Source organism: Trachypithecus francoisi, unplaced genomic scaffold (genome assembly GCF_009764315.1).
Source record: "Trachypithecus francoisi isolate TF-2019V2 unplaced genomic scaffold, Tfra_2.0 Lachesis_group19, whole genome shotgun sequence".
NCBI lineage: Eukaryota > Metazoa > Chordata > Mammalia > Primates > Cercopithecidae > Trachypithecus > Trachypithecus francoisi.
Window position 1 is genome coordinate 5,274,855 of NW_022681464.1, and position 17,983 is coordinate 5,292,837.

A 17,983-nucleotide genomic window follows, 5' to 3' on the forward strand; every position below is an offset into this window, starting at 1 on the left:
GATGTATGTCACCTCAGGACCCTGTGATGATTGTGTTAACTGTACAAATTGTAAAACGTGTATTTGAACAATACAAAATCAGTGTACCCTGAAAAAGAACAGAATAACAGCGATTTTCAGGGAATAAGGAAAGATAACCATAAGGTGTGACTGCCTGCAGGGTTGGGCAGAATAGAGCCATATTTTTCTTCTTGCAGAAAGCGAGTAGGATAAATATCGCTGAATTCTTTTCCCAGCAAGGAATAGCCCTGGGGAAGGAATGCATTCCTGGGGGTAGGTCTATAGATGGCAGCCCTGGGAATGTCTGTCTTATGTGGTTGAGATAAGGACTGAAATACACCCTGGTCTCCTGCAGTACCCTCAGGCTTACTAGGATTGGGAAATTCCAGCCTGGTGAATTCTAGTCAGACCGGTTCTCTGCTCTCCAACCCTGTTTCCTGTTAAGATGTTTATCAAGACAATGTGTGCACAGCGGGACACAGACCCTCATCAGTAATTCTAATTTTGCCTTTGCCTTGTGACCTTTATGGCCCTTTGAAGCGTGTGATCCTTGTGACCTACTCCCTGTTCATACACCCCCTCCCCTTTCAAAATCCCTAATAAAAACTTGCTGGTTTTGCAGCTTGAGGTCGCCATCACGGTCCTACCAATATGTGATAACACCTCTGTAGGCCCAGCTATAAAATTTCTCTCTTTGTTCTCTTTCTCTATTTCTCAGACTGGCTGACACTTAGGGAAAATAGAAAGGACCTACGTTGAAATATTGGGGGCTGGTTCCCCTGATGCCATACCTTTGTTTATGTAGTTGTCTCTGCCTATGATGCTCTTGATCATGAGAAATCTAGTCATCCTTTAGTGCCAGCTCAATTGACTCATGCCTTGAGCAGCCAGCCCTCTGTGTTCCCCCATTTAAAATAAATCCTCTTCCCAGGGCACTGTGGCTTGCTCACATCTCAGATAACCAACTGGCCAGGAGGGTCTTTATTTGGAGACCATTCTCAAAGTTTGGAGAATCTTTCCCCTTTTTAATACTTACATTCAATCCACGTCGGTTACTAGGTGTTTCTTTCATAAAGGGAGTTTAAGCTATTCTTGTAAGGGTAAGCTTTGTTTTAAGGTTTCTGAAAGTTACATCTGTGCTGAATGACCTTTGTCTCTTGGAAATCCCTGGACTAGGTTGCATCATACTGCTAAGTGATACATAGTGCCAGCCCTGTGAGATGCTTAAGTTAACTTTATGGCTACCTATAATCTTATAGCCACATTATGTCTCTATTATTTTACTACACTATGCCACTGTATTCCCTCAGCTTCAAGTAGTGCTTGGTCACAGAAGGGTGTTCGTTGAGAGGGTGAATTTCCACCTCCAGATTTCTGCCATTTCCATGTCCAGCCCAATGGACCAGAGAGGCAATAAACACATGGACACATTTATTATTAGGGTACCACTGGATTTCACACTAGTGGTCTTCGCAAGAGGAAGCTCATCCTGGTCCCATTCATTCATTCTTCACTCCAGGAATTATAATAGCAGTAGAAAATTGTTAAGCAGATGGAACTTTTAGAAACTGAGTAGAAAGTTTATATGCTGAAAAGATTTTTATATTCATCAGTGATGTTAGAAATAGACAATCGGTGCCAGGAAGAAAAGTCAGCACAGAGACAAATGATCTCTCAGCAAGGCCATCTTTACTTTCTGCAGAAAGGGTGCTCAGTTGCAGATGGAACAATAGCGAGAGCACACCTAGGCCAGGGAGGGGAAGGAGTTCTTATTCCTGACTCACATGGCCCCTGCTGCCATGTCGTTCCGCTATTGGCTAGGGTTAGACCACACAGGCTAAACTAATTCTGATTGGCTAATTTAAAGAGAGTGACAGGCTGAATGGTCTGGCGGGAAAAGTGGTTATGGAATGAGTCAGGGTGGAGAATGAGGGCAGAGCAGATAATCGGAATGAGGTAGGGTGGAGCAGGTCATCAGAATAAGTTAGGGTGGAGCAGGTAATCTGAATGAATCAGGGTGGGGCAGATGATCAGAATGAGTCAGGGTGGAGCAGATGATCAGAATGAGTCAGGATGGAGCAGGTAATCTGAATGAGTCAGGGTGGAGCAGGTAATCTGAATGAGTCAGGGTGGAGCAGATAATCTAAATGAGTCAGGGTGGGGCAGGTGATCAGAATGAGTCAGGGTGGAGCAGATGATCAGAAAGAGTCAGGGTGGAGCAGGTGATCAAAAAAGGTTGCTTTATGAGGAAGTTAAGTTTAAAAGTAGAAGGCAAAGAATTGAACATACTGACATGTTGATTCTTTGAAGAAAAATTTAGAACTCATATCTAACAAGCAATAAATGTTATGTAAAATGTTGGAACAACATGGAAAATTTATTGAGACCATTTATAAACAAGGAAACAAAATCAACCATAATTCTACCACCCGGGAATAGCTACTATTCACAGCTTTGTATATTTTCTTCTAGTATTTTTACTACACATATAATTTTCCTTCACAAATTAGAATCATGTAGTATATACTGTTTTATGGTCTATATTTTTCACTTATCGAAACTATTTTTAAGTCATTTTTTGTCAATTATAAGATTTGTAATGACTGTCTAGAAATCTGTTATAAAAATGGACTGTAACTTATTTTACCTAAATACAACTAATGACCCTTTATATTATTTCTAATCTTTTTACTGCTGTTTTAGAATTCCAGGTTACTGTCTCTGTACATAGTTGTTTTTGGATTGTATCTGGTTATTTAAATTTCTATTTCAGAAATTTATCTGTGGTAAATAAAACTAAAAAATAAATAAAACTGTGGTACCAAAGATATATACATCTCAGATGTATATTAGCCAGTTGTATTTATTATTTTGTAAACTCTGTTTCCTTTGTCTTTTTTTTTCTATTGGGATGCTTAAATATATTTATTAACTTATAAGAGCTTTATTTATTTATTTTTTGAGATGGAGTCTCACTGTGTCGCCCAGGCTGGAATGCAGTGGCACGATCTAGGCTCACTGCAACTTCCACCTCCTAAGTTCAAGTGATTCTTGTGCCTCACCCTCCTGAGCAGCTGAGATTACAGGCACGTGCCACCATGCCCAGCTAATTTTTGTATTTTTAGTAGAGAGGGGGTTTCGCCATGTTGGCCAGGCTGGTCTCGAACTCCTGACCTCAGGTGACCCACCTGCCTCAGCCTCCCAAAATGCTGGGATTATAGGCATGAGGCATTGCGCCCAGCCAAGAGCTTTATATATTTAAATAATATTTATTTTATAATAAATATATATAATAAATAATAAATTATAATAAATAAACGTATTAATATGAATGGCAATGAACTGTTTGTCTTCAAGGAGAGAAAAGTAGGAAGTGTTTTAACATTGGTAATTTATATGAAAAAGGGTAATTATAGATTTTCAATGAAATATGATTAAGAGGAAATCTGTAGATTGTAGCATATATGAGTCTAAACCCAATTTATTTCTCAATTGAGATGAGTACTTCTACTTTATCAATCTAAGATCCAGCCATGATTCTCAGCTCTACCTTTCTAAAGACCATATGACTCTGGTGCCCAGAAAGATGTTGGCAAGTCTTGTCTGAAAGTCATTTGACATATAATTACTTTTGCTTTTCTTAGTGCAAAGAGAAGCTAAAGAACAGGAAGAACGTGCTATGGAACAGAAATACATAAATGAAAGTCTTAAAGAACTTAACTGTGAAGAGAAGGAGAATTTTGCAAGGTATGATTTTGTTTTCTATATCATCATTTGCTACCTCAAAAACAGATTTTTGGCCAGGCATGGTGGCTCACACCTGTAATCCCAGTACTTTGGGAGACTGAGGAAGGAGGATTGCTTGAAGCCAGGAGTTTGAGATTAGACTGGGCAGTGTAGCAAGATCTCATCTCTACAAAAAAATAAAAATAAAAATTAGCCAGATATGGTGACATAGGCCTGTAGTCCTACCTACTTGGGAGCTGAAGTGGGAAGATCACTTGAGTACAGGACTTAAACACAGCAGCTATGATTGTGCCACTACACTCCAACCTGGGCAACAGGCAAGATCTGTCTCAAAAAAAACAAAAACTAAAACAGATTTTCAACATAGAAGACCATGTGCCATAATTCATGCATTATTGACATTATTTTACATAAGTGTTGCACTTGTCCTTCTAGAAGGTCAAAGCAGTTTACAAAATTTCACATAAAAGTAGGCACCAACTGTCTTCGTAAAATTAAATTCCATTGCCATTATGTATATTATGATTATACACGTAAGTTGTTAGGCTGGATGAATATCTTTAAAAATAAAATAAATTTGAAACACTTAAAAAATAGGCACTAACCTTAAATCCTATTAAAATAGGAAGAAGATTTTTTTTGCTCCCTGAAGCAAATCCTGAAAAGCAGACTGGCCTAATCAGCTAGATTAGCAGAGTGGCTTATAGGGACAGGATTCCATACAAATGTCCCCAGGAGGATGTGTTTAGCCTTACTGCATTAGAAAACTCTGGATGCTTTGGGAAATACCACTGCCCTCCTCTTACAAGGGCTGGGATTAGTTTTCTTCTGATCATCACAACCAGGCTCAAGTAGGGGAAACAGGCGGCTACCTCCCTGCAGCTTTTCTTACACCATCGCACTCTCTTCCCACTGGTGGCCATGATACCTATATCAGGCAGTCAGTGCAGTGGAGGAAGAGGACCTGATTTCTCTGATTACTGGTCACCCTCCCTGTTCCTGGGGCCTGTCCGTTGACATACTCACACTTGGTGCATAGAAATAAGCTCTTCTCTTTCTAGAAAAAGTATGGTTAATGTGCCTGATCCTATTCTCACTTAGGGGTCACAAACAACATCTGTCCTACTGTTCTGAGTTCCTGCTACTGCCTCTGCTGTGGAAATCTTTCCTTCTCATATATATGTGTGTGTGTGTGTATGTATGTGTGTGTCTGTGTGTGTGTGTGTGTGTATATATATATATATATATATTTTTTTTTTTTTTTTTGAGATGGAGTCTTGCTGTGTCACCTAGGCTGGAGTGCAGTGGTGCAATCTTGGCTTACTGCAATCTCCATCTCCCGGGTTCAAGCAGTTCTCTGCCTCAGCCTCTCGAGTACCTGGGATTACAGGCACGTGCCACCACGCCTGGCTAATTTTTATTATTTTTAGTAGAGACAGAGTTTCACCACCTTGGCCAGGCTGGTCTTGAACTCCTGACCTCATGATCCCCTCGCCTCGGCCTCCCAAAGTGCTGGGATTACAGGCGTGAGCCACCGCGCCTGGCCTCCTTCTCATTTTTAAAAAGTCTCCTGTTGGAGATTTGTGAGGACTCAATAAATATCACATCTCTTCCCTGCTAAACTTCTGAACCAGTGGAGAGATAAGGAAAAAAATATGGGCAGAGGTATTACAGTTACCTATTGCTACGTAACAAAACACCCTGAAATGTGTGGTTTAAAGCAATTTATGATTATCTCTTATGATTCTGTGGGTCAACAAGGCTCGTCTAGGTAGTTCTTGCTTGGAGCATCTCATATCGTTGAAGTCAGATCCACATGACTGAGGCTATATTAATCTGAAGGCTCAACCTAGGATACCTACTCATATAGGGAGCAGTGTATGCTGACTGGAGTCAGGGATCTCAGTTATCAACTAGGAGTTTTAGTTGTCACCTGGAAACCCTATGTGTGGGCTCTCCATGTGATTTGGACTTCTCACAATGTGGTGGCTTGTTCTGAGAGGGAGAGTTCCAATAACAAGTATACCAACAGCTAAGAAGAAGAAGCTGCCAGGCCAGTTAAAAGCTACAGCTGGGACTGGCATAGCATTACTTCTGCCATATTCCATTGGTCATAAAAGTAGTTACAGGGCCCATCCTGATTCAAGGAGATGGAGAAAGAAGCTCCACCTCTTGAAAGGGTAGTAGAGGTTCACATTGCTGAAGAGCATAACTAGGCTGGTGGCATGGGGGTAAAAGAATTTACCAAGACAGTTGTAGGTACAGGCAGATTTGTTAGAGAAAGCAGGAAAATTCAGTGCAAGAAAGCAATGGCAGCCAGCAAGGGAGGAGCTGACTGCCAGGAAACAAAGGCTTGCTGGAGATTTTATAGGATGGTTCTTGGGCTACTTGATAACACCAAGGTAGCAGGGAGCTAACTTGCATTCTTCTGTCAGCCAAGGTGTTTGATGATAAATCAAAGCATTTGATGATAAGCAGGAAGTTTGTGAGTTTTGTATGTTATCTGCACAGGAGGGCTATATGTCCTGGGCCATGAACAAAGGCAGACCTATAGCTTATCTGCTTTCTCTCTTTGCTTTCTCCTGGTTCCACCAGCCTGATTCCTTTTCCCTAATTAGGAGTACACATATGGGGAGGAAGATAGTACTGTGGCCATCTTTGGAAAATAGAATCTACCATAGAGGGGTATCCAAATTATCTTTATTTCTGATAAAATCCCATTATCTTTGTTTCTGATAAAAGTTGATGGAGTGTTTTCTGACCCCAACAACAGATTCTCTGATTCTTCAGACACCAACTGGATGTCCAAGAATTCAATTCAGTTCTGATAGTAACTACCCAGGGTTAGTACAGACCCCACAGGGTAAGGGCTTAGTCCCACAAACTGCTGCCACTTCAGACACCAGTTGCTAGTCCCAGACCACCTTCTGATCAACCAGCTATAAATTGGAGTTCCCACGACCTCCTCCTCAGGTTCAACAGTTTGCTAGAATTGCTTACAGAAATCAAGAACACATTTGACTTATGTTTACCAGTTTATCACAATGGACACAACTCAGGAACAGCCAAGTGGAAGAGAAGCATGGGGGCTTCCGCGCTCTCTGCGGGTGCACCATCCTTTCAGCACCTCTCTGTGTCACCATCACAGATGCCCTCAGAACATCCTTGTTCAAGAGGTTTTAGAGCTTCATCTCCAGCCCCCACCTTCCCCTCCTGAGAGGTCAGTGGGTGGGGCTGAAAGTCCTAATCCCCTCATCACTTGGTCTTTCTAGTGACCTACCCCATCCTGAGGCCACCCAGGGGCCCTACCCTAAGTCGGTTTATTAGCATAAAATCAGGTGTTCCTATGAATGACAAAAGATACTTTTATCACTCAGGAAATTACACGAGTTGTAGGAGCTCTGTGCCAAGAAGTAGGAACAAAGATCAAATATAATTCTTCTTATACCACAGCTGATATTAAAAATGTGGCTTGTATTTCTAGCCATTGAAACTACAAACAGGCCAGGCATGGTGGCTCACACCTGTAATCTCACCACTTTGGGAGGCCAAGATGGGCAGATCTTGATCCCAGGAGTTTAAGACCAGCCTGTGCAACGTGGTATAACTTTGTCTCTAAAAAAATACAGCAACAACAAAAAAATTAGCTGGGTGTGGTTGTGTGCACCTGTAGTCCCAGATACCTGGGATGCTGTGGTGGGAGGATCACCTGAACCTGGGAGGTTGAGGCTGCAGTGAGCCATGATTGTGTGATTGTTCCAGTAGTGTACTCCAGCCTGGGTGACAGAGTGAGACCCGGTCTAAAAAAAAAAAAAAAAGAAAGAAACTACAAAGAAAAAAATATGGCTTATAAATTGTAAAATTATATAACCATTATGGAAAACAGTATGGCGGTTCCCCCAAAAAACTAATATTAAAACTACTACATAATCCAGCAATCCCACTTCTGGGTATATGTCCAAAAATTAAAAGCAGGGTCCCAAAGAGATATTTGTACAGAAATATTCATAGCACTATTCACAGTATTCAAGAGGTAGAAGCAACCCAAGGGTCTATTAATGAAATGAATAAACAAAACGTGGTATATATTTATGACGGAATATTATTCAGCCTTAAAAAGCAAGGAAATCCTGTCACATGCCATAGTGTGGATGAAACTTGAGGACATTATGCTAAGTGAAATAAGCCAGTCACAAAAAGACAAATACTGTATGATTCTATTTTTATGAGACATATAAAGTGGTCAGATTTATAGAAACATAAAGTAGAATGGTGGTTACCAGGGGTTGTGGGGAGGAAAGAGGGGAGGGGAGTTTCAGATTTGCAAGATGAAAAAGTTCTGGAGATCTCTTTTACAGCAATATGAAGAGACTTAACTGCTGAACTGTACACTTAAAAATGGTTAAGATGTAAATTTGTTATGTGGGTTTTTTTGTTTGTTTTTGTTTTTGTTTTTTTGACAAAGTCTTGCTCTATTGCCTAGGCTGGGGTGCAGTAGTGTGATCATGGCTCACTGAAACCTCAGCCTCCTGGGCTCAGACAATCCACCCACTTCAGCAGGGACCACAGGCACATACCACCATGCCTGGCCAATTTTTTATTGTTTTGTACAGATCAGGTCTCCCTGTGTTTCCCAGGCTGGTCTCAAACTCCTGTGATCCTCCTGCCTTGGCCTCCTAAGGTACTGGGATTATTAGGTGTATGACCTATGTAATTTTGTTTTGTTTTGTTTTGTTTTTTGTTTGTTTATTTTTGAGATGGAGTTTCACTCTTGTCGCCCAGGCTGGAGTGCAATGCCGCAATCTCAGTTCACTGCACCCTCCACCTCCTGGGTTCAAGCGATTCTCCTGCCTCAGCCTCCTGAGTACCTGGGATTACAGGCATGTACCACCACGCCTGGCTAATTTTTGTATTTTTAGTAGAGACGGAGTTTCTCCAGGTTGGTCAGGCTGGTCTTGAACTCCTGACCTCAGGTGATCCGCCCACCTCAGCCTCCCAAAGTGCTGGGATTACAGGTGTGAGCTACCATGCCTGTCATAATGTGTTTTTTATTACGATAAAAATTACACTATAAATAAAAAAGCTGTCATATATTTAAAATGTGGCTTATAGATGCAAGAAATTGTCTAGTTAATACCGAACAGAATGATAAGATGAGGCTAACTTACCCAGTCCCCAGCAGCATGAGACCACTGCAGGCAGGCCTCCTGTGCAGGGATGTGGCCCTTTGATCTAGAGCAGAGCAGAAAACAGGCGGAGCAGCCTCTAAGATGAAAGAGGAAAAGCTGGCTGGGTGTGGTAGCTCACGCTTGTAATCCCAGCACTTTGGGAGGCCAAGGTGGGCAGATCACTTGAGGTCAGGAGTTTGAGACTAGCCTGGCCAAAATGATGAAACTTTGTCTCTACTAAAAAGACAAAAATTAGCCAGGCATGGTGGTGGGTGCCTGTAATCCCAGCTGCTTGGGAGGCTGAGGCAGAGAATTGCTTTAACCGGGAGGCGAAGGTTGCAGTGAGCTGAAATCATGCAACTGCACTTCAGGCGACAGAGTGAGACTCTGTCTCAAAAAAAAAAAAAAAGAAAGAAAGAAAGAAAAAAAGAAAGGGGAAGAGTTGAATTGAGCAGTTTGCTTATCCTCTCCAATTTTACCCATAGAGAAGAGTGAGGGAAGGGATGGAGGCAAACCAAGAACTATTCCCACATAGCAGTGAACATTGCGAGCAGTGAAGAAGCATTTCCTCTCTAAAATCAATATTTGTTCTAGGATTATATTAATGATTATTGTGTAAGAAACCCATTATTGAGTTTTTCATCTATTTCTTCTCCACTCACGCTGATTTTAATGGGAATTTTAATTTGACTTTACAAATTATATTTTAATTGTAATGCTCTAAATAAATCTAAATGCTTAGTTTTATAATTTTATGCTTTGACATTTCTAATACTTTAGACGCCAATGTTTAGCCCAGGAGTACAGAAAGCAACTTCAGATGCAAATCGCCTACCAGCAGCAGTCCCAAGAAGCAGAGAAGGAAGAGAAACGCCGAGAGTTTGAAGCAGGGATAGCAGCAAACAAGATGTGTTTGGACAAGATCCAGGAGGTCCTGTCCACCCATCAAGTGCTGCCTCAAAACATTCATCCCATGCGCAAGGCATGCCTCAGTGAGCTTCCACCGTAGTTCCGTGAGCATCTATGTATCTTTTCTTGGTCTTTTAATATTTTTAACTACAGTATGCTTGTGTGCTTCTTTTAACTCCTGGATAAACTGTTCTTTTTTTCCCTGAGTTTGTGTAATTAATTGAATGTAATTTTCTTCCTTTGAATAAACCTGCGCCGTTTTTGGAGATCACAGACTTGCAAATCCAAATGCTCTACTTCATCACATGTTGTTATTTTCCTGCCCCCTTTGCCTCCTTTTTTAACTCACTTATGACTAGTTCCATTTGCTGACAGCTATCTACCCATATGCCCATTTCTTCTTCCTTCCTTTCTCTTCTCTCTCATATACATAATTCAGTGTTAAGAGAGCGTTTTTGCAGGCAGAGCTGGGATTAACAGCCACTTTCATTAACCCACCTATTTAGTCATTAAACATATATTTTCAGAGTGCCTCCCATGTGCCAGGCACTATTCTAGATCCTGAGACTTCAGCAAAAACAAAATATACTCCTTGCTCTTGTTGAGCTTACATACTCAACAGCCAACAAGTGTTAAGTGCCATAAACTGGAAATGGCAGGTGTGCTGTTTCATTTTATATGTGATGATCAGAAAAGGCCTCTTTGAGCAGCTGATATTTGAAAAGAGGTCTGAATGAACTAGCCATGGATTATCTGCAGGGTAATCATCTAAGGCAGAGGAAAAAGCCAGTGCAAGGTCCCTTGGGAAGAAGCCTGCTGAGTGCATTTGAGGCATCATATTTGTGCTGGAGTAGAGTCAGTAAAAAGAGATTAATCAGAAAGGTAGTTGGGGCCAGATGATGTAAGGCCTTGGAACCATGGTAAAGACTGAGTTTTGCTTCACTAAAGGGACCTGTTACAGGGCTTTCAAGAGAGGAGCAACACAATATGATCGAAGAGGGTTGCTGGCTGCTATGTCTAGAATAGACATCAGGGAGACAGAAACAAGCATGTTGAGTGATTGCAGCCAGGCACGGTGGCTCACACCTGTAATCCCGCCAGGCTGGGAGGCCAAGGCGGGTGGATCACTTGAGGTCAGGAGATCGAGACCAGCCTGACAAACATGATGAAACCCTGCCTCTACTAAAAATATAAAAATTAGCCAGGTGTGGTGGCATGCACCTATAATCCCAGCTACTTGGGAGGCTGAGGCAAGAGAATCACTTGAGCCTGGGAGACAGAGTTTGCAGTGAGCCAAGATTGCGCCACTGCACTCCAGCATGGGTGACAGAGTTAGACTCTGTCTCAAAAAAGAAAAAAATAATGTTAAGTGATTACAATAATCCAGGTAAGAGGTGGTGGTAGTGTGGTAGCCAGCCTCCAAGATGACTCCCCATGATCTTCTCCTGTATTTATGTCCAACCTCCCTGAATCATGGCTGATCTGCAGGACCAATAGAACAGAGTATAACTTCCAAGACGAGGTCATAAAAGACACTGCAGCTCAGTCAGCCACTTATGCTGGTAAGGATAGGATGCTCAAGAAGCCCTTCAAAGAGGCCCATGTGGGGAGGCATTGAAGCCTTCCACCGAAAGGCAGCACAACATGCCAGCCATGTGCATAAGCAGCCTTGGAAGATCCTCCAGCCCCTGCACCAGTTAGGCATTCAGATGACTACCGCCCTGGCTGATGACTTAACTGCAATTTCATTAGAGATCTAAGCCAGACTGCTCAGTCAAGGTGTTCCTGATTCCCAACCCACAGAAACTGAGAAATAACAGACGTTTGTTGTGGCTTAAGCCACTAAGTTTTGTGGTATATCATTAGGCAGCAATAGAAAACAAATATGGGTTGTATCTTGGGCACTGTGAGAGAGGTCAGATTCTATTTTAAAGGTAGAGCCAACTAGATGTGCTGATGGATGTGTATGTTGAGTGTAGGGCTTGAAAGAAAGTCATAAAATAGAACTCCAAACTTTTGGTCTAAGCAACAAACCAGTAAACTGCCTCTGTGGTGGGAAACACTTGACCTATCTCTCAAGTTGTGAACCTGGAGATGTTAGCTAAATGAAGTCAAAGAAATTAAGAAGTTACTGGGTGATTCTCATCAATAATCAATTTGGCATTCTACCTCTGCACTGCACTGTGTTTTTAATATATCAAAATATGTTTTGTGTTATACCACTTTTTGTGAAAAACAAATCTGGAAAGGTCTGAAATTTGTATCATTTTCCTAGAGTCATTAGACACAATGAAATATTTTAAAACTCTAGGAAACCCTAAAGTAATGAAACCTAGTTACCTTTGTTTAATCCTCTGTTACTCATACTTACTTGGTCTTGAAACCCTTTTTAAAAAAATCAAACCGATTAACACCTTTTGGTAAATGCTCATCTTTCTTCTACATATTCACATGATTCATTACATCATCTCCATGGGATATTCAGAGAAGCTTTCTGCAGGATATTACTTTCTAAATAAAACAGTGCTTTATTTTCTAGTAGCTTGGCCAATGTTTTATGTAAAAATTCTAGAGAAATTTATTCTTTTAGACAGTATTTTAAAAGCTATATTGGGGTATAATTTCCATACCATAAAGTCTACCCATTGTGAGTGATTTATAAAGTGATTCTTGGTAAATTTAGAGCTTTGCAATCATCACCACAATCTAGTTTTAGAATGCTTCCATCACCCCCAGAAAGTTTTCTTGTGCATGTTTACACAAAACCCTACTTCTTTACCCGGTGCCAAGCAAACACTGACCAACTTGTGTCTCCACAGTTGTCTTTTCTTCAAATTTCATATTAATAGAATCACTCAATATGTACTCTTTCATGTTAGCCTTTCACTTAACATGTTTTTGAGGTTCGTCATGATACTGGATGCATCTGTAGTTTATTCCTTTTGATTTCTGTAGTATTCTATTGTATGGATATACCACATTTTATACATCCATTCACTAGTTCAGGGACATTTGCATTATTTCTAAGTTTTGGCTGCTATGAACATTGACATACAAGTCTTTGTGTGAACATACACTTTCATTTCTCTTGGTTAGATATGTAGAAATGGAATTGCTAGGTCTTATGGTGTTTTTCACTTAAGTTGCCAGGCTGTTTCTTTTTTCTTTCTTTTTTTTTTTTTTTTTTGAGATGGAATCTTGCTCTGTTGCCCAGGTTGGAGTGCAGTGGTACAATCTGGGCTCACTGCAAGCTCCGCCTCCTGGGTTCATGCCATTCTCCTGCCTCAATCTCCCAAGTAACAGGGACTACAGGTGCCTGCCACCACGCCTAGCTAATTTTTTGTATTTTTAGTAGAGATGGGGTTTCACTGTGTTAGCCAGGATGGTCTCGATCTCCTGACCTCATGATCCACCTGCCTTGGCCTCCCATAGTGCTGGGATTACAGGCGTGAGCCACCACACCCGGCCCAGGCTGTTTTAAGTGACTGCATCATATTACGTTCCCACTGCAATGTATGAAAGTTCCATTTTCGCCACATCCTTGTCAGCACTTGTAATGGCAATTCTAGTGACTGTGGAAGGTATCTCATTGTGGTTTTAATTTGCACTTTCCTAATGACTAGTGATGTTGAGGATTTTTTCATGAGCTTCTTAACCCATCATATGTCTTATTCTGTGAAGTATTTATTCAGATCTTTTCCTCCATTTTCTAATTAGGTTGTTTTCTTATTACTGAGTTGGAGGAGTTCTTTATATAGTCTGGAAACAAGTCTCAGCTACTTGGGAGGCTAAAATGGGAGGATCACTTGAGCCCAGGAGGATGAGGCTGTAGTGAGATCTGATGGTGCCATTGCACTCCAGTCTGGGTGACAGAGCAAGACCCTGCCTCTGAAAAAAATTTTTTTTGGTCTTTGTCTTTGACTTTGCAAGAAACAGAAGCCCAAAGAAATCTCCTGTCTCTTGGTCTGGTACTTTTTGTTACAGGAAGTCAGGGACCCTGAACGGAGGGACTGGCTGGAGCCGCAGCAGAGGAACATAAATTGTGAAGATTTCATCTTAATATGGACATTTATCAATTCTCAAATAATACGTTTATAATTTCTTATACCTGTCTTTAATCCCTTAATCCTGTTATCATTGTAAGCTGAGAATGTGTATCACCTCAGGACCACTGTGATGATTGTGTTAACTGTACAAATTGATTGTAAAACATGTGTGTTTGAACAATATTAAATCAGTGCACCTTGAAAAAGAACAGAATAACAGCGATTTTTATGGAACAAGGGAAGACAACCATAAGGTCTGACTGCCTGCGGGGTCGGGCAAAAAGAGCCATATTTTTCTTCTTGCAGAGAGCCTATAAACAGACATGCAAGTAGGAAACATATCACTAAATTCTTTTCCTAGCAAGGAATATTAATATTAATACCCTGGGAAAAGAATGCATTCCTTGGGGGAGGTCTATAAATGGCCACTCTGGGAATGTCTGTCTTGTGCAGTTGAGATAAAGATTGAGATTAGCCCTGATCTCCTGTAGAACCCTCAGGCTTACTAGGGTTGGGAAAACTCAGCCCTGGTAAATTATTATTCTTATTGGGCTTATGTGCCTTTTTCTCTACTTATTTGACCTCTCACCTGGATGGATGCTCCTGTGGAGACCTGTACTAACGACAGTGTGTAGCCTGGAGCTACAGATGACCATTGCCCCACTCAACCAGGAGAAGAAGGCACTGCGTTTAATGTTACTATGGGTTGTAAATACCTTCCTCTGTGCCTCGGACATGCACCTGGTTGTATCCATCTAGAAACTCAAGTCTGGGATGCTTAACTTCCAGAGAGATCGGGAATGGGGACATTTGGTCTCTGGCCTCTCCCTTTCTCCTTTAAGACAAATGAAATGGGGAGTAATAGGAGATACCTCATACTTTCAATATAAACCTGTAGGAAAACCATGTCCTAAAAATATTGAGGGCCCATCTAAAACTTTAATTTGGGAAGATTGTGTTAACTCACATGCAGTAGTATTAAAAAATGACTCATATGGTTTAGTAATAGACTGGGCACCAAGGGGCTATTTAGAAAACAATTGCTCCTCTGGCAGAAGGAAATGCCTGGAGGCTACTTATTTTATTTCTTATTGGGAGGACGAGGATCATCATCGTACTTTGCATAGGAGGTTCAGCTCATTCTTTCCCTTAAAATGGGAAGGGCATTACCCCACTTAGACCTCATATGATATTCCCCATTCTGAGTCCAGAACACCCAGAACTTTGGAAATTGGCTGTTGCCATGTCTGGACTGCGAATATGGGAACGGGAAATTTTTCTGTTTGTTTTCCCCACTACCACCCCTTGCATCTGTGATTCTGAACCCCATGATAAATCCCCTTTGAACCCTCTTCCTCTTCCTTTATGGGACTCCAATTGGCATTATGATAATTCTTCTCGACCCAGGTATGCCCCTGTACCTCTTTGGCATCCCTGGGCACCTCAGATTGCTTCTTTATGGTGGAGAACATCGGGCATTGCCACCACCACTCCTCTCCCACAGTATCAACCTAGATTCAAACATTCTGCTTTGTTTACCTCCAACCTGGCTATTCCTATACAGAGTTGTGTTAAGCCTCCTTACATGCTGTTAGTGGGAAATATCAAAATTTGGACAAATAATCAAACTGTCCAATGTATTAATTGTCATTTATATACTTGTGTTAACTCCTGTTTTGACTTCAGGAAAAGTATAATGTTGGTTCGAGCTCGAGAAGGAATCTGGATACTGGTAACTTTACCCCAACCTTGGGAATCTTACCCCTCAGTACATTTAATTAATGACGTGTTACAATGAATTCTCAAAAGATCTAAGAGATTTGTTTTCACTTTAATTGCTGTGATCATGGGCCTAATTACAGTCATTGCACTAGCCACCACTGCTGGAGTGGCATTACACCAATGTATTCAAACGGCTCATTTTATTAATGATTGGCAAGCCAATTCCACCCAAATGTGGAATTATCAACAGGGCATTGATAAAAAATTAGCTAATCAAATTAATGATTTAAGACAATCTATTATTTGGCTTGGAGATTGGCTAATGAGTCTCAAACATCGCATGCAAATGCAGTGAGATTGCAACACTTCTGATTTCTGCATTGCCCTGTATTCCTACAATGAGACTGATCATTCATGGGAAATGGTCAAAGGACATCTTCTGGGTAGGGAAGATAATTTATCATTGGACATAACTAAATTAAAGAAACAAAGTTTTGAAGCCTCTCAAGCTCATTTATCCGTTGTATCTGGAGCTGAGGCATTAGAACAAATGGCAGAAAGTCTTTCTGGACTAAACCCAATGACTTGGATTAAGTCTGTTGGGGTTCCACTCTAGTAAATTTTGGAATCATGTTTTTCTGTTTAATCAACTTGTTTTTAGTGTGCTGGACCAGTCAAAGAATCCTGCATCAAAACCGAGAGAATGAACAAGTCTTCATCACCATGGCACATTTACGTAAAAAGAAAGGGAGAAATGTTATGGCAAGTCAGGGACCCCGAACGGAGGGACTGGCTGGAACCATGGCAGAGGAACATAAATTGTGAAGATTTCATCTTAATATAGACATTTATCAGTTCTCAAATAATACGTTTATAATTTCTTATGTCTGTATTTACTTTAATCTCTTAATCCTGTTATCTTCGTAAGCTAAGGATGTGCGTCACCTCAGGACCACTGTGATAATTGTGTTAACTGTATAAATTGATTGTAAAACGTGTGTTTGAACAATATGAAATCAGTGCACCTTGAAAAAGAACAGAATAATAGTGATTTTTATGGAACAAGGGAAGACAAGCATAAGGTCTGACTGCCTGCGGGGTCGGGCAAAAAGAGCTATATTTTTCTTCTTACAGAGAGCCTATAAATGGACGTGCAAGTAGGAAACATATCACTAAATTCTTTTCCTAGCAAGGAATATTAATATTAATACCCTGGGAAAAGAATGCATTCCTTGGGGGAGGTCTATAAATGGCCACTCTGGGAATGTCTGTCTTGTGTAGTTGAGATAAGGACTGAGATTAGCCCTGATCTCCTGCAGAACCCTCAGGCTTACTAGGGTTGGGAAAACTCAGCCCTGGTAAATTTGTGGTCAGACCGGTTCTCTGCTCTCAAACTCTGTTTTCTGTTTTTTAAGATGTTTATCAAGACAATACGTGTACCACTGAACATAGACCCTTATCAGTGGTTCTGCTTTTGCCCTTTGCCTTGTGATCTTTGTTGGACCCTTATCAGTGGTTCTGCTTTTGCTCTTTGCCCTGTTCCCTCAGAAGCATGTGATCTTTTTTGGACCCTTATCAGTGGTTCTACTTTTTGCCCTTTGAAGCCTGTGATCTTTGTACCTACTCTCTGTTCTTACACCCCCTCCCCTTTTGAAACCCTCAATAAAAACTTGCTGGTCTGAGACTCAGGTGGGCATCATGGTGCTACTGATTTGTGATGTCACCCCTGGTGGCCCAGCTGTAAAATTCTTCTCTTTATACTGTCTCTCTTTATTTCTCAGCCAGGCAACACATGGAAAATAGAATCTATGTTGAAATATTGGGCGCAGGCTCCCCCAATAACTTTTTCCATCACATACCATTATGATTTCTTACCAAAATCTAATTTGGTATCAAAGTACTCTTAATCAATATGCCCTTTAAGGCTTGCTATTTAGCAATCCTGTTGGCATTTTCACTCCATTGGGATCATTTTGTGGTCTCTGTCCAAACTTTTATGCTTGCTAACATAGCATTTGGTGCAGATCCATCAAATACATCAATGCATGCACATTTCATAAGTTACACACAGGGATGAATATTTTTCCTTCTATAAACCATCCTTCTGATATTTTGATTACCTTATATAAATAGGGCAAACAGCCTCTCAGAATATAGATGAGAATTTCATCTAATAAAAAGAATATCTTCTTCTCTAGAAAGACCCCTGAGATAACTGGAAAAGCATATTTTATTGCAGTTAGTGCAGGGAACAATAAAAAGATGTGATTCCATTTATGCCTCTTGTGAAGCTGTCAGCTGGACAAGGGCTCTGAGAGCCTAAACTGCCTCCAAATGTCAGGTTTTTTTTTTTTTCTATAAAGTGCTAAGACGTGTGTTTTGGGCACAGGC

General features: G+C 40.9%; 1 protein-coding gene across 2 annotated transcripts in view; it reads left to right on the forward strand.

The window, feature by feature from the left end:
• CFAP53 (cilia and flagella associated protein 53) overlaps window positions 1-16,533 on the forward strand; it is a 41,533-nt gene extending 25,000 nt beyond the window's left edge. Inside the window, exons 7-9 of one of the 2 annotated variants that reach the window (XM_033177763.1) lie at window positions 3,645-3,747; window positions 9,696-9,928; window positions 16,254-16,533. In XM_033177763.1, coding sequence (XP_033033654.1) covers window positions 3,645-3,747; window positions 9,696-9,924 — 332 coding nt within the window. In that variant the 3' untranslated portion in view covers window positions 9,925-9,928; window positions 16,254-16,533. Of the gene's footprint in view, window positions 1-3,644; window positions 3,748-9,695; window positions 10,114-16,253 lie in introns of those variants that run through there. The other variant, XM_033177762.1, reaches the window with a different exon arrangement.
• The last annotated feature ends 1,450 nt before the right edge of the window (window positions 16,534-17,983 follow it).